Source organism: Lutjanus erythropterus, chromosome 7, assembly GCF_056507025.1.
Source record: "Lutjanus erythropterus isolate fLutEry1 chromosome 7, fLutEry1.hap2, whole genome shotgun sequence".
In the NCBI taxonomy this organism is placed as follows: Eukaryota; Metazoa; Chordata; class Actinopteri; order Lutjaniformes; family Lutjanidae; genus Lutjanus; species Lutjanus erythropterus.
The window spans coordinates 12,989,345-13,005,882 of NC_139323.1; the positions used below are offsets into that span (position 1 = coordinate 12,989,345).

The 16,538-nt window shown below is 39.7% G+C and overlaps 1 protein-coding gene across 1 annotated transcript in view; it reads right to left on the minus strand.

Annotated features, from left to right (window-relative positions):
• Positions 1–5: 5 nt before the first annotated feature.
• Positions 6–16,538, minus strand: part of fip1l1a (FIP1 like 1a (S. cerevisiae)) — a 32,559-nt gene continuing 16,026 nt past the window's right edge. The window contains exons 7-9 of the mRNA XM_084723200.1: positions 13,062–13,257; positions 227–385; positions 6–150 (exon numbers count right to left, since the gene is read on the minus strand). Coding sequence (XP_084579326.1) covers positions 6–150; positions 227–385; positions 13,062–13,257 — 500 coding nt within the window. The remainder of the gene's footprint in view (positions 151–226; positions 386–13,061; positions 13,258–16,538) is intronic.

The window sequence follows — 16,538 nt, forward strand, 5'->3', positions numbered from 1 at the left end:
GTCAGTCATTTTAATTCCCTTCCCTGGTCAGCAGAGGACATCTTGTTGGTCTTCTTGTGCTTTCTCCTCCTCTTGGCCTTTTTGTGTTTGTGTTTACTCTGACTGTCTCTGTCCTCACCACTGTCCCTCCTACTCTTGCTGCTGCTGTTGAGGACAGAGATGACGGGCACATTATAAATCTGTCATCTTTCATTCTTTTTTCATTAGTAGTGTGTATGTGTGTGTGTTGCTGTTTGACCTGCATGATGATTTTTGCGCTGCTTCTCTTTTGTCGCTGCGCCTCCTCTCTGTGTGCTGTTCTTCTTTTTCTCCTCTGAATCTTTCTAAACTGTGGTGTTTGTGCCTTCTCTCCGTAGTGTCCTTGTCTCTCATGTGTTCCTCACCACTGAAAAATACCAGACACAAATGCAGTGTATTTTTTCGATTTGCTATTGATGAAACTCGAGGCTTCTTCTTTGGGAAATAATACAAAGAGAGAAAGAACTCAAGGCCCAAAGGAATGAGACTGCTGGCCTTTTCCCCCTCTATCCACTGGGGGAGAGATAAGTCAGAACTCAGGGGACCAAAACCTGAACCACAGAGCCTGCTGCTTGCCTGCCTGAGCTTTTGCTGCTTCCCCCCCTAGCCAAGACTTTGAGTAACAAAGAGCCCAACACTGGTGTCACAGCATGCCCTTTATATTAAAGCCAAGCAGCCATGCTGCAGTATCCTCTGAGCTAAAAAAAAAAAAAAAAAAAAACTATTATTCACTGTCATTACTTCACAGCTTTTCTCCCCTCATATGACCTCCGAAAACACACATGGAAAAACGTATTCATGAAAAGGGCATAGTGACAGTGGAGAGAATATGCTGATTCAACCACACCGACACCTTCAACCACAAGGGAGGCACTGATCAATGATATTGAGCCACGAGTTGTCAACTAAAGAATACTGTATAGTGGTATTGTTCCAAAAGTGGGGGATGTTGCACCCTGACGTGCCTTAAAGGAATATTTTGCAGTGTGACAAACTTTGAGATCAGTTAGTCGGTTTAATACCTACAATGAATCCTAACCAACCTTCCAAAACACCAAAGTCATACAATACCACAATCAAACTAACAGATCAAGGTGCTGGTAGACCACCACCGGTGTTCTGAGTGATATTTGTCTCACATAATGGCAGTTTCCTGATGCAAAAGGCTGTCTGCTGCATGGTAAAGATACGAAAATATTCTAAGTATAGCATGCACTTAAGCTGATATTGATTTTTTTAGTTGGGCTTTCTTTGTGGCTAAAAGCATTTTACTATGGTCTTTGATCACAGCAGTTTATTGCTTACCTTTCTACACTGGCACATTTCTCTGCTTCTCCAAAATGGGGGTGTGCTGACAACCATATACTGTAGGTAATATACTAACTATCAAAATGTAGCTCACATAACCCCTTTTCAAATAATATGAACTATCTCTTTAAGGACAGTACAAGGGGGTACATTCATAATAATGTTTACCACATAAAATAAGATTTCTATATTTTGTGTTCAAATATTACAAAACAAAATAAATAAGTGTCAAACATTGAAATCACAGACGCCGGCTGTCATGGTAACCAGCAACATGCTTTTCAGGAACAGATTTTCAGTTACACAGCTGTCAGAAAAAGCAACTATCAGTACAAGTATTGTAAATATTTGTCAGTGTAAATAATGCTCAAAAACATTCTGATCAATCTCACTCCTCTGCACAGTCAAATGAACCTCAGCTGACAAAACGAAGGTAAGTCTGGCCATGCAGCAAAAGCCACATGGATTACAGCTTTTCATGAAGAGCGGAGCTAGGGAAAGACTGTCAAATGCATAATGAAAGTGCGATCAAAAGGCATCTTGAAAAACCCAAAATGTACACAAATTTTGCTTTTTGAACAGGATAAAAGAAAACATTTTACCTTTCAGCATCCTTATTTTTTCTCAGTTTTAGTGTAGGTGGTATGTGGGAGGGTTTTGAAAAACAAATCACTATGAAGGAATGCAGTGGTTTAAACATTTGGGAACCGCTGGCATATTGTCCCATGTCAGTAGCTGCCTCCTTTGAAGGATGCAGTCTATTAGAGTGTGACCTTCAGAGGACGTCTCTAGTAATCAGAGGCTGGCTGGTTGCAACACTGGGAGATTCACAATAACATAATTACACGTTACCACTACTAGACTCTCACTTCATTATGTTTTATTTAATCAGTCATGTAGAACAGTCAGACAGTTAGTAAATTAGATAGAGAGCTCAATAAAGATGATTTTTTTTCTTCCTTTTCAAGAGCAACACCAACGTTGCTGTTGACCTTGCTTTAGAAAAAGAAATTTGAACAGTTCGTGGTCTGTCTTATACTGCTCGTCAATAGAAAGTAATACACAGCACACACACCCATAAGAGAGGTGATGCTATTTCCAGGTGGCAAAATGCACACATTCTTTACTCAAGCAGAAGTACAGATAGTTGTATACAAAAAGAATCTAGTAGAAGTACTGATTCAACTTCTTTACTCAAGTAAGAGTGAAAATGTATAGTCTCTGAAGTCTACTCAAAGTATAAAAGTAAAAAGTAGTCCTCTGAAAGACTTTCTACTGGCTGTTTCTAACTGAAACTGAACAACATGTCATAAAAAAGCACAGATATTCGTTAAAATGTAGGGAGTAGAAGTAAAAAGTTGTCTGAAAAATAAAAACTCAGGTAAAGCATAGATACCTGAAAAGTACAATAATTATGTATTTGCAGTTATTTCCTACTGCTGACTAATTCAGATTGGATGGTCATAATAATGAGGGGAGGCTCCATGTATAGATGGGGGATCTTTAAATAATAAATAAATGGAGAATACAGATAATACTGTAGATTGTTGGATTAAAGGTAGAAAATAGCATTTGCCTAGAGAGTTAAAGTGAATGAAGAGGGAACGGTGTTATTGAAAACAAAGCTGTGAATCTGAGTAACAGAATGCTATTTTCACAGCAGTTATTTTCTAAAGCACCTCCTCACAATGCCGGAGTTTTTGCGAATGCAGCTGAAAGGAACGTTCACCCTGTCGATGTTTCTTCAGTCTGCTGTGCCTGGGTGTGTGTAGCTTTCTTTGCAGCTCTCACAGACAGAGGGAGAGATGGAGAATGCATCGTTGGTCACTATGTTCTTATCTGACCTCACAACTTGTGTGCTGTTATTAGCTGCTGGCTACACACCGCTGCCAAACAGCCTGACACTCCAAAACATCCTGAACACAGCAAAATAATGAGAAAATAAGAAAATACAGATAGAGGGCAAGGTCTCTGCTCACACAGTCACCATCACACAGTACAAGTGGGTCACAAGTGATGGATGAGAGGAATTTTCTTCTATATCCTGCATACCTTTAAAGTGAAAACCTCTGTCGAATAGGAATCTGTAGTGTGTACATAAACTTACTTCCCTACCTCCACACAAGACACGTTGGCACAGCTTGCAGTTTGCTGTTTTAGAATAATCAACCTGACCTTTAAGAATCATTACACTGAAGGCGTTTCTCTCGGCCACTAGTATCATCTTGCTCAAAACAGAAAAGTGCAGATACTGCACTGCAAAAGCAAACAGCTCACACATGGCTGGAGTAATTATTACCATTCGCTTGCTCAACACAGAACAGAGGGAGAGCCTTAAGGGGCAGAGTTGTTGCAAGTACAAAGCTAAATATATTCAATATTTGGAGACAGCTCTTCTGTTAGCAATGAGGATTAGGACCCAAGGCCCACATTTGTTCTTGCTCAGAGCCATTAGCTTTAACACAGAAACAACCACCTCAAATAACACCAAGAACACAGTTGAACAGCTCCCAAGGAGACAGCGTTAGAAGGAGTAAATTATAGCACAGAAGCCTCAGGATTTGTTTTCACATTTTATGCTTTTACTCATTACTAGTGTCCAGGCTTGTCAGGGTGGGCAGTATCACACATTTCATAAGATGCCTGAGCCTGCCGCGCTGTAATTTCATCCACTCAATCCCTGCAGTCATTTAACTGAGAACCCCGGTTGATTCAGTGAGCCACACTGCGGATATGAGGCACAACTTGGACTGACAAAATTAACATGAAAGTAATATCCACAAAAATAAACAGCAGCTGTGAGTGAAGGGATAGAGTGTAACGTCTAATGACTTGTGGAGCAGGAGATACTGTTATTTCAGCTACATTATGGTGGTCGCCAAAAGAAACGCGACTGTGCCAGTGTGGCATTACTTTGGAGTCAGCATTTCTGTAAAGGCTTTGTTCTCTCAAAGATTATATAATAACCTTTTTTAAGACAAAATACAACCCAAAATAACTAAATGCAATCTTATTTCACTTTACTGTCTCTCCTGCGATCTCTCATGACGCCTGTTCTTACATACTGTGATAATCATGCTTCATATTTACATATTAGAACCAATTAATATGTAGATTCTACTAATGTGACCTTATTTGGTAACTCTGGCACATCCCATGGTGCTGTGTGTCAACTGCATACTCGATACCACTTAGAAAAATATCAGACATTTACCTGGTTTGTATTTCTTTATATGAGCATCAGAAGCCAACTGTATGCACAGACACAGTGTTGTTCAGTGAAGCTAAATCATTATTTTAGTGTCACAAACAAGATCACATACCTGCAGTGACAGATTGAGCTCCAACTATGAGGATGTTCATGTGAAAGAGGCAGAGTTGTTCATTACAAGCAACAAAATCAGAACCATTAATGAAGTACTTCAAGTACTATGAGATGAAACATGAATACATCAAAGATAACTTAGTTAAAGCAGCAGCAAAAAATGATATTCACCGAGGTGAAATGTACATAATATAAGTACATAACTAGAATAGCATCAGAAGCTGAAGAAATTTCTAATAAAAAAAAAAATAGGGCTAAAGCTATGAATAAGTGTGGGAGTTATTATGTCTGTGAGTATTTTTGCTCTTTTGTCTGATGATGAACAATCTCTTATGAATATGTGATGCTCATAAAAGAGTTAAAAGTAATGTCAGGACTGCTTTGGCTGCCAAAGCCGAGAGGAGAAGACAGAGGAGAAGAATGCCTTTTATTTCCAATTATCATCACAAAGTCACCTTATGTTATTCTGAGCTGCACTGATGGGATAAGAGTGTAAAAGCATCAACGCTGTCAGGGATCTTGTCAGGATGAAAGAAACTTTGTGCAATTAAAATGCTGCTATAATCGTTATTATCTATTTATAGGGTTGAAACCCATCCATCTCTTTGTTAGAAGCTCTGATTTAAAACCAGAGTGGAACAGCAAAAAAAAATCAACTGATCTATAAAAATATCTAATGCTCTTTATTATTTGTCCTATTATTATAAAGTCATTACTCATTTCCATGTCAGGATCCTGCTGGAAGAGACCCTTTTAGTGCTGATGTCATGATTACGTCACGTGTTATGTGGAGGCAAAAGAAAGGTAAAAACTGAAGGCAAACACAAATCACCCCGGAGTAGTAGGCCACATATTCAAGTGAAAATGCCATCTTGTTGTGTTGTTGGGTGACAGAATCAAATAGTAATGGCTCAAGATTTAGTTTTATTGCACACCCACTGCCACTGCCAGACAGGAAAAACTTGTTAAATACGATAAAACAAAAGCTGGGAGATGTGTGCAAGCCGCGACAAAATAAACAAAATTAACTCACAGAATGTCAAGAAAGGAAATATTCTCACACCTGTTTTCATTATTAAACAAAAATATACAACCAATCACCCTCTGAATTCAAGTTTCTCTCTTTTACCAGACTAAGAAGAGCTTTAATTGGCTTTTTAATCCATAAAACAAACTTAATTTAAACTCAACAGACAAGCAAAATAAACAGTTATGATAATGACTCAGTGGGTGTAAACTGTGCCACTGACTGCAGCACCTGTTACTCCTGCAGACTATAAAGCTAGAAAAATAAAATGAAAAAAAAAAAAACATCTGCCAATTGTAGAAAGCTGGTCCATCCATTGTGCAAGAGTATATGGGTCGGCCAGTCTGGTCTCATTGGTTAATGCGGACTTGGAGAGATAGTGACTTCAGAAGAGCTCATATTTTCTTCAGCCACTGTTAAGAAACAAGCCAACAAAACTTGTTAGCTAGTGTTTGCTAGCTAACTGATTTGCATCCACCTAAGTTCCTTCCACAAAAAATAATGTTTACCAAAAAAAAGGGGTCCCTGTTTTTTGAGTGAGCCGATTGGTGAGAGGGCGACCTGTTGGAATGTTTTTGCAAGTGATGTATCTTGGTTAAAAGTGAGCCAGAGAACCTGAGTTAGGCCTAAATATAGCTGGCTAACCCATGTCTCACTCCAGGTCCTTGCAAAATCAAGATAATTATTATCCTGCAAGTAATAAGGTGTGGGGTCACCATACAAACTAAGTGAGTGATCATAAAATAATTCAAAATGGATGTCTTTCCATTCTAAATATGAATTAATGATTGAATGTTGTGAAATTAAAACATCATACTCAATTTTACAGCCATCTGGGTGTGTAAAAATAAACACTGCCTATCAAGTAAAACCGTATTTTCTATTTCTACACTGCTCTAATACAGCGTTTTGCTTGTTTTCTTAGCAGATTGTTTGATTTGGCCATACGGGCCACCATTTCATTAGATTACTGAGGGAATCATAGTTGTGTAAAGCCACCAATGACAATCAATTTGCTCCCGACAAAACAAAAACACTACTTAGAAGCCAATATTTCTGCAGGAGGGGGAGTGTAAAATCGAACAAAATTGGGGGCCCAGGTCAATTTAAACCAACAAAAGAAAAGAACTGCAAAGTGCAGCGGAGGTTCTGAGAACAAACATGTTTTGTAAGAGATTACCAGAGTGCAGTGCCCTTCAGATGAGATGAGTTTTAACCTCCACAAAGCAAAAAGTGGGGAAGTGTTGTTGGCAAGGAAAGGAAGATGAGGAGGGACATATGGCAGCTATGTATGTAAAGCTAAGACAGGAAGTGATGCTGTATGTTTAATAAATTAAGATAGAAAATAACATTAAATGCAAGGGCAAGGGGAATGGAAGTAACATTAAATTGATTATTTAAAGACCCTGGGATTTGCTCTAAAAAAAGTTTCATGCATGAAGTTGGGTCAGAAAGACAAAAAGTATGTCACATTATAGGCTAAGTAAGTTGGGTAGTGGGGAAAATAAAAACAGATGTAGGTGGAAGAATATACAGGCCCCAAGACAGAGCCTGAAGCCAGGATAAAAGTGGCATCAGGCACAAAAGCAGCTAAGAAAAATCAAGTCAAAGACAGGTTTTACTGTGCCCCTCCCTGCCTACGGTAGAAGGAAAGAGGCAATTTAGGATCTTGCAGTGCCTCCTAAATCTAAAACAAAAACCTGGAAGGCAGACAGGGCTGCTTCTCCAAATCACAAGGCTGCCATCAAAGTTACATTGAGGAGTCCACAGGCAAGACTTATGAAACATATGAAAATTTAACTCTCCAGCTAAGAAAGGAAATCACTCTATTGTGCATTGATGCAAATTGAATGAGGCTGTTGTTGTTGACAGGTGCAAATTTGTTTTAAGGCAGTAAAATGTTATTGCCATGCGTTTGCTGTTCTGAATTAGCGCTGCCCTAATTTGGTTTCAGTGCATTGCATTACAGCTGCCTTTTTTCAATTATCAGTTCCTGCTCCATATTCAGAGTCAGCTAAACCCTTTGTTAACTCTGAACTAGCCTTACAGCACTTTCTAATGAAGCTTTTAGTTCAAGTTTAAGCAGGGAGACAATTATCATTTTATTTTCCTCATGACACTGGGACACTGGAACTGCACTCAGTAGACCTTTTATCACAGCAGCTATTTTGACATGAAATAGCAGGATAAACACAAGCGTTACCAATGATACTAAGTAAGGTTCTGTTCCATTCAGGCCAAACAGAGTCTGTATATGAATATTGACTCATTGGAAAGGCTCTTCTACACTAAATGGAACAGGACCTTAATTAGTATCATTGGTAACACCTGTGTTTAACCTACTACATGTCTATCTGAGTGCTGGCCCATGGGCTGAATCTGGCCCTTTAACCAACTCAATCCAGCCCTATGATCATGTATAAATGTGAATAAAATATATCATTGTGATTTATTTTTTTATTTAAAAATCTTGCTAACACTTGTAAGTTTAAGAGTGTTTACATTGTATATTAAAATATATTTTCATTAGTAGACTAATTAGTCCATACATTTGTTATCTCTCTTGTTGAGACGCTTTATTATCTCTGCCAGGCATAAGCCTGGAGGGGATCATGCAATAGGTTGTGTGTGTGCATGACTAATTGATTCTTTGTCTCCAGTTAATCTTGGATACTACTGGACTCACCAGCCTAAATATTTTTGTGCCTGTTTTTGACTGTATTCTCAAGGATCTCTCATGGTTGTGGTGATTTACAATTTTTGAAAAATCTATACCAACTGCCAATTCCTCACCCCTCTTAAAGGGGCTGCAGGTCATAAACAACTGCAAGGATAAAACAAGGCTTGTCTACTAGCAGCATTAGGGAGTAACTAGTTAGTAATAACATCACAAACTAAATGTAATTGTGATTGGTTAGAGTGACTATAATACAGTTGCTAATTTAAATGCTGGTTCAAACGGGTTACATCCAAATATTCTTTTTGGGTTGCCTGGCAGAAGTCTACACTCAATTGAGTTTTTAAAACACGATAACTCTGTTAACTCCTTTCTGTTTAAGCAGAGGGAAATTAGGAGAGTCAAACTGAATGAAAAAAGATGTTAAATGCAACATTTTGTTTATTACAGCAACAAGCTACTTCTAATATAGGATTACAAAGGTGCATTGTTTTTTTTCAGTGCTTTTGTACATAATGTGTCGTTTCCAATTTAACTTTAAAGTAAACTAATAAAGTGGACACACACACACACACACACACACTGAAATGACTAACTTTACAGGTCAGGCATAGGAAATGTAAACATCTGGAACCCTGGCACTTCATTTTTTTTATTCTAATCTGGCCCCTCTAAGTAATTGCCTGGGCCTGCCCTACTATTTCATATGAATATGGCTGTTGTTTGAAAGGTCTATTCTTATCCAATGAACTTACTGCACTTTTCTGTGCAAGCGTTTCTGTCAACCAATGATCAAACCAGCCAAATGGTATTTAAATTATATTTACATCTCTTTGAACATATTAAGCGATGCCATGTGTAAGAAATGGTCCAAGACAAAAAGTGGATGTTGCGTGTTGCCATTGTCTTTTGCAAGTGTGTGCATATGTGCACATGAAAGAGGTGATGACAGAGTCGGAGGCAATGCCAGCTGGAAAGATGAGAGCTACATTTATCATTCAGAGATGTGATTTGCATTCATTGTTGACCAAATGTTAACAATCTACACCCACTGGTAAAGAGGTAGAGGGCATCTGCGGCATGGTAAGAGTCAGATAAACAGTATATCACTCACTGGATAAATGAGTGGGTGACAATGTGAGCCTTAAGCTCATGGAATCTATTAGTGGTGGTGGTAAATCTGAGGCATGCGGTCACAACCACAGCTGATAACCAGTAGCTGATGCCTAGAGGGTTGCCCTGCCACAATCTGCCTGTGTGTGACTCAGCACAGGACATGTGGGCTACCAAGCACACCTCCAGCAGCAGCAGCCCAAATGCACATTGCACAAACACTCACACTGACCTCACTGATGAACAATGAGGGTGGCTAGCAACAAAGCCATGGAAGGCTCCATCTGTTTCTTTCTCTTCCACACACATACACACACAGATTCACACACATGTGCACATGCACACACACACACACACACACACACACACACACACACACACACACACACACACACACACACACACACACACACACAGACACTAACAATGAATCCCTCCGGTTCCAGTCTAAAAATAGCTTAGAGCACAGTCATAAATCAATGCAAGAGGAAACACATAACCTGTACATATGAGCGTGTGTGTGACACGCACTATGTGATCACGTGACGAGAATGTAGGGCAAACACATCAACAGAGCCCAGAAGGTGTGAGCAGCAGCATGCATTGGACTCTGGGCCACAGGAAGAGTTCTCTGTGACTGTGACATTAGAGCAAATCTTATGGCATACATGGCCAAATCTCCTGCGCCTTCCCTGTGTGTCTGCCACGCACATGTGATTCACATACTTCCTATCTTCTGCTGTTTGCCTACAGCTCCCCAGCTGTCCCCATGTCCCAGTTCCCTCATTTGACCCACAATACTGTTCAGAGCTAACCTGAATCCAATCGTCTAATGCAGACAAATACTCCAGCAAAAGCTCAACACTTTAAGTAGGAGAAGTGCTGAAAAGCAAAACAGTGTACAGGGATATTTCAACAGAGCACAGTGCAGTGAGAGTTCTTCAGTTGGTCAGTTTGTCAGTTTTGTTATTTTATTTTATACTTATTTCTAAGTTCATTACCAGTGAAGCGCCAAAACTTGTCGACACATGAATTCATTGTTATCGATTACAGCAACCACAGACACAAATTGAGAAATTAGTCCAAAGAGTAGTTGTACTTGCATGGCTTTAAAACTATGATTAAGTATGACTTCTGCATTAAAAATGTCTAAAAATGCTAGACCTGTTATGTATTTTGTTGAGTTGTGTATTTACACTGTCCCAAATAATGTTAAGTTGTTATGACCTGGGCTGCCCCCTGCTAAAGATTGTCCTAGCTGACTAGTAGTTAGCAGTGTTGTACATGAATGAGCTACAAGAGCGGCATTCATTGAACGTGCTCCTATTTTAGAACATCGTTTTTGGGGCACGGACCGAGTCGCCTGTTAATTACCACAAAAAGGCTAATGACAATGAATGTGCCAAAACAACCAGCAAGTGACTGTTGTTCAAAACACAGAAAATAAATAATTTCTAACTTCACAAAAACAAATACTTGCAGACTAAGTTACAAACTTGCTCCTCAACTGCTTCCTCAACCCATCATGTCTTTGTTGTCCCTGGAGCCCGGTCAGAGCTGCTATAATGTTAAATCGCCTCAGGTGCTCAACTCCTGACAACTCCTGAATGGAGTTTGAGGCATTTTCTTTTTTTCATTCTGCAACTAATGAATAAATGAAAACTTGGTCGACTAAGACTCTTGCCAACTAGCAGTTTGGTCAACTGTTAGGGGGCAGCCCTAGCTTTAACTCCAGGGAAATGACAGGAGTATCCCTGATGACGAACATGTACGTGTTTTAGAGAGGAATGCTCTGTCAAAGCAAAATGTCACACTCACTGCTTCAGACAGTATGAGCCTTAGGTCAACTGAGGAGTATGTGAGAAGGAGGAAAGATGTGCCTGTGTGTGTATTACAGTTGGCAGCTGCCTGAGTTGATAATAATTGAATAGACATCTGGCTACTGGTCAACACTGAGTGTGCAGAGAAAATGTAGGGCAGGATTTGGTTCGTGCATGCATGTGAGCATGAGTGTTTGAGCACACGTATGGCAGTGCTCTGGCTGTCAAGACTGTAGGGTAGTAGGGCACAATGTTAAATTTGGAGTGGAAATCAGATTGGCTCTTATCATCCATGAGCCACAGGGAGGAAGAGCTCATGCTCCATGCAGGGGTGCATACACTCAATTATTTCCTGGCAGTAGCTGGAAAATACAGCGAGTTATCGCCTCATCTAGACTGCACTCTGGCCCGTCTCATTGCACCAGAACAATAACAAAAAAAAAAAAAAAACAGATTTGCAAATGTTCGCAATAATTTCTCCTGGTCTTGCAATAGTCTTGATTTCTGTCATAATAGCCTTATGCTCTGTTGCAATAGTGTGTATTTTCTCACAACAGTCATAACTACAAGAGAGAAACCACTCAAAATCCCAGCTGAAACAATGGACACAAATACATACCCTGACTTTACAGGATTATTTTAAGTGGGGCTGTATGAGGTACTGGTCGATGGTCAGTGTATTAGCAACAGTAGATGCCTCCGCTTGAAGAAGCAGCAACTCCAGTGTCCTGCAAGGTAAAATGATTGATTTGCCCACTGGAGTCTGGTTGAGCTGAGATATCTGGCTTATATAACAGCGGTTTCTCGTTGAAAGACACTCTCTGAATGCAAGGTAAAAATATCTTGTAAGAATAGCATATCCTTAAACTGACACTGATTTTTTTTATTTGGATCTTTTTTAGGAGACTAAAATGTGTTTTGCTGCTGACCCTGTCCACAGCAGTCCATTGCTTTGCTTCTTTGCTGGCACGCTTCTCCGCTTCTTCAAACTGGGGGCATGTCGACCGCCATCTACTGCATGTGATACACTGACTACTGATAAGTACTTCATACAGCGCCACTTCAAATAATCTGAACTATCCATTTAATCCACAGACTAAGTTAAAAGTCACTGCAGAAACTATACAGTTACTACAAGGCAACACAGTAGAAAAAAACCAAAAAACAAAACTTTTTTACCCGTACCACCGTCTTCAGCTGGGGCTCATACAGCAACTGCCATCACACAGGCCTACTAGCATACAGTCATGCTGAAAAATTACCCAGCACTGATGCCAACACTCTGTACTCTTCTCCTGTCTCACCTGGCAAACAGACCGTTTCCTCCTCCTCCTCCTCTGTCTTTCCTCTGAAGTTTTCAATTACTCTACAGCAAACCTTGCTTGCTGTACACATATGTACAAGCAGGGGAGGCAGGCTGCAAATGCGCACATATTGAAGGAGTCCAAAACTGGCTGAATATCTGGACTAGAACCAACGCACTATATGTTGCTCAATCCAGGAGGCCACAGCTGCTCAGCAGACATTTGCATTCATCCATTACAGATGCATCCATGAGTGGAAAGGGGGACTTTTGAATGAAGAGAATGTGTTTTGTTACTTGTGTGTGTGTGTGTGTGTGTGTGTGTGTGTGTGTGTGTGTGTGTGTGTGTGTGTGTGTGTGTGTGTGTGTGTGTGTGTGCTTTATTGACATGATATAAAAGAGAAACAGACTTGAGAATTATATAAATTAAATATACTGAATATTTATAACTTGAAATCTCTGAGACCCACCTGCTGGATAAAAGGGAACAGGTCTCCTTGTCTGTATCTCTGCCTCTTTTCCCGTCTTTATCATGGTCTCTCTCTCTGGATCTGTCTCTGTACTTTCTCTCACACCTTTCCCTCCATATGTCGCATTCCCAGCCCTTGGCAGTGTTAATCACTCCTGCTCTGGAGGACGCAGTCCTTGGGATTAAGGATGGTGCACCTAAGAGAAAGAACAGAGCCATGCCAGACAGCTGACTGGAGAGGAACATACACAGCAGCAGCTGGCAGATGAATCAATTTTCATTTACCCAATGTATAAACTAAGCATTCAGCAAGTCACTGTATTTAGAGCAACATCTGTCATCCCTTTACATTATGCCATTCATGACATTCTTCAAAAACAATACTTATGTATAATTAATGTAAGTTCTGAGGGCAAGACTTCAACAGTAACATGCTTTCAAAGAGCATATTTAGGACATACGCTAACTGGAAGTTCAAACAGAATAAATAGGGCAGGTACTAAAAGTGTGTTCTACCGAAAACAAAAGAAAAGACATAAAACACTGCTGAAAACAATCAGAGCAAACCTTCAAAAGGCTGTAAATGTACACTGATCTGTCTTAAAGGCTCATAGGTTTCCAAGGCTGAACATATCACTTATTTTCACTGTCCTTATGGAAATCTCTCAGTATTCAAAGACAGCTGAGAGCAGAAAGCGAAGAAATTCCCACAACATTTAACAGCACTCCTCTATAACAATCCATTAACAAAGCACAGCCAGAACACCAAGAAGCAACACTCATCTTTGATCTTGGTTGATCAACTGTATGTAGACTCATCATGGACTAGTATGTGCAGTACATAGACTGAAGTCATTATTGTGAAGCATTATGCATGCTGGACTCTTACAAAAGTAGACATACCTGATGAACATGGGCTTGGTGAAGTAAAGGGGTCATCGAAGCCTTTAGATTGTCCACTGAAAATGAAAACAAGAAGGGAACATACTGTCAAGTTCTTCATAAAATCTGTACACGACTTCACAATAGGGGTGCACCATTAATTGAAATATTACTGATATCACAATCTGCCCAAGTGCCATATCCAAATGGCAATAGCTGCAAGGAAAAATGCATGACAAAACATTAGAATGAAGTGCTGTAGTGCAGCAGAGATGCCCTGGACTACAAATCTTGCTCCACAGATGTAAGAAACACATTTGTATTTGTTGATTTAGTACAGATCTCAACAAATGTCCTCATCATGATTTCAGTAGTTGTATTTCTGTTAAAATAAAAATTGTGATGCAACAAGTATCATTCCCACTAATTGTAAATCATACGGCAATCACAATACGTGCCAAAATATAATTATTTTCATTTACCACGTCATGCAGACCTACCACTCACCCTAGTTTGCAACATAGAGTTTTAGCTGAAAAAGTGTTTCAGAGCTGTTCTATTTGTGGTGACATCTGCAGTCCACATTTTATAGTATTTTCAACCTTGTTGCTAAATATATTTTCCTGGCAGATATGCATTGCCAGTTACTGAGCTTGATATAATGTTTCAGGTAATCCTTAAATTGTGAAAAGAAACAGAGCGAGCAAATAAATTTACAGATGAATCAATGAATAAAAGAAAACAAGTGGATGGTTCTGCAAAATGATCAAAGCTCTTTTTTCAAATGCACAGCTGTGTTTTCCAAGTGTTTGAAGTGACTGGCTCATTGTCAAGGCGCCGTGTGTGCTCGCCAACCCATGAGGAACGGATGGAGGGCATATTACAGATACTATCTGGATCTTCTGCCCCGTCCACGTGGCTCTGATCCACACCCGCTTCCAATTGAAAACTTCCTAGTGCGTTGAAGGTGTGTATGAAGCTCATCCAATGAAACTGCTCCCGACCAGGTGTGAGTTCAAACACATTGTGTCATAAATCCCGTGGTAAGCAGGTCCATCATTCCCTGTCCTGTGCCAGCACTGGCCTGGCCAGTTTTCTCTCTCTAGAATTTTTATATTGGTGTAACAGAGACATAGAGATGTAGAGAGGCTTGTTTGTGAATGGAGACAGAATGAGTGAATGGAAGAGCTGGCTGAGTGAGCATGTGGCTACTGGCAGGGCCCTAACAGGAGGATAATAACTGTGTGCGTAATGGTTCATCAAAGCACTCTGGACTGCTCAGTGCTCACACCTCTCACTCTGTGGCCTCTGCGTTTCATCAACATAAACACTGATGATTTTATCTTCATCTAAAATGCAACACGAGTTCCTCTAATGGTCAGGAATATACATTATGGTTCTGACACATCTGTCCAAGAGAGGAGTGTGGTCCTGTTAGTAAAAGCATAGATACCAGATGTAAAATTACTATTTGTGATATGACAAATGGCATATGGCATTATCACAATTGATATTGCTCCAGGTTGGAGGTGTCAAACATACAGGGCGTGAGCACAGAACCGCCCTGCCAGGATGACTTTGCAAAGTGTGAAAACTGCGCAGAAGTCTTTAATTTCAGTGATTCATAAAAATGCACTAGTATTCCTTGTTTGTCCACCAAGGGCTACGCTGATAAGAGTAGCAGGCCCTGGATATGCAATTGTGGATCCTGTGTGCTTATGAACAGTATATTAGACAAACCTGTTCATGCAGGAGCTACTGGTGGATAACATCTTTGTCAAAAATGAGAAAAGTGGACACAGAATAGCGAGTTTCTTACGAAAGTTGTCTGTTTTGGATGGTTCATTAACTGTAAACATTTCATAACATACTTTTTGCACTAAAAGAAAGAAAAATCTGGAGGTGTTATTATATATTATTATGCAGTGGTTTTACTAGTCCAGCTGACTTGAATTTGCTTTAAATGTGGCCAGTGAACTAAAATGAATTTGACACCCCTGCTCTAGATGCTGTTACCTTATGTTTTATAAGGCTATTTGACTGAAAAATAGATCCAAATTGGCATCTATGCAGTACTCACTCTGGACCATTTTAAGCAAATACCCCTGCAAAAAAACAAAAAAAACAATATAACAGTCAAATCACATAGCTGGAGGAAAGTTATTAAAATCAGCTCAGGATGAATTTCAATATGTTTCTTGTTTGTTGTGCTGTAATATTAGCCTGTCTGTTTTGGCACTGTTTTAGTTATTCCCCTGTTTTGTTCTGCAAAAAATAAATGGACTTTGAGAAATGCTGGATTTTGAGAATATGCGAGGCTTCATATTAGCTTGTGTGTTGTTATCATCCAAATTAAATTACTCCCCAACAGTTGTATGAGAATTGATCCATCCCCCTCTCATGTGTCTAGAGCTCTTCGCCTAACCAGTCACATTGTGAAAATCTAATCCACCAAAAAAAGCAAAATGTCCAATTATTGATTTTTAAAATACCTTGAATCCTCTCAAAAGAAAGTACACTACTGCCAGTGATTATCATTCCACACTTGTTTCTGTGTCTATGTCACAAAACAAAGTTAAATACAGTTATTACCTTC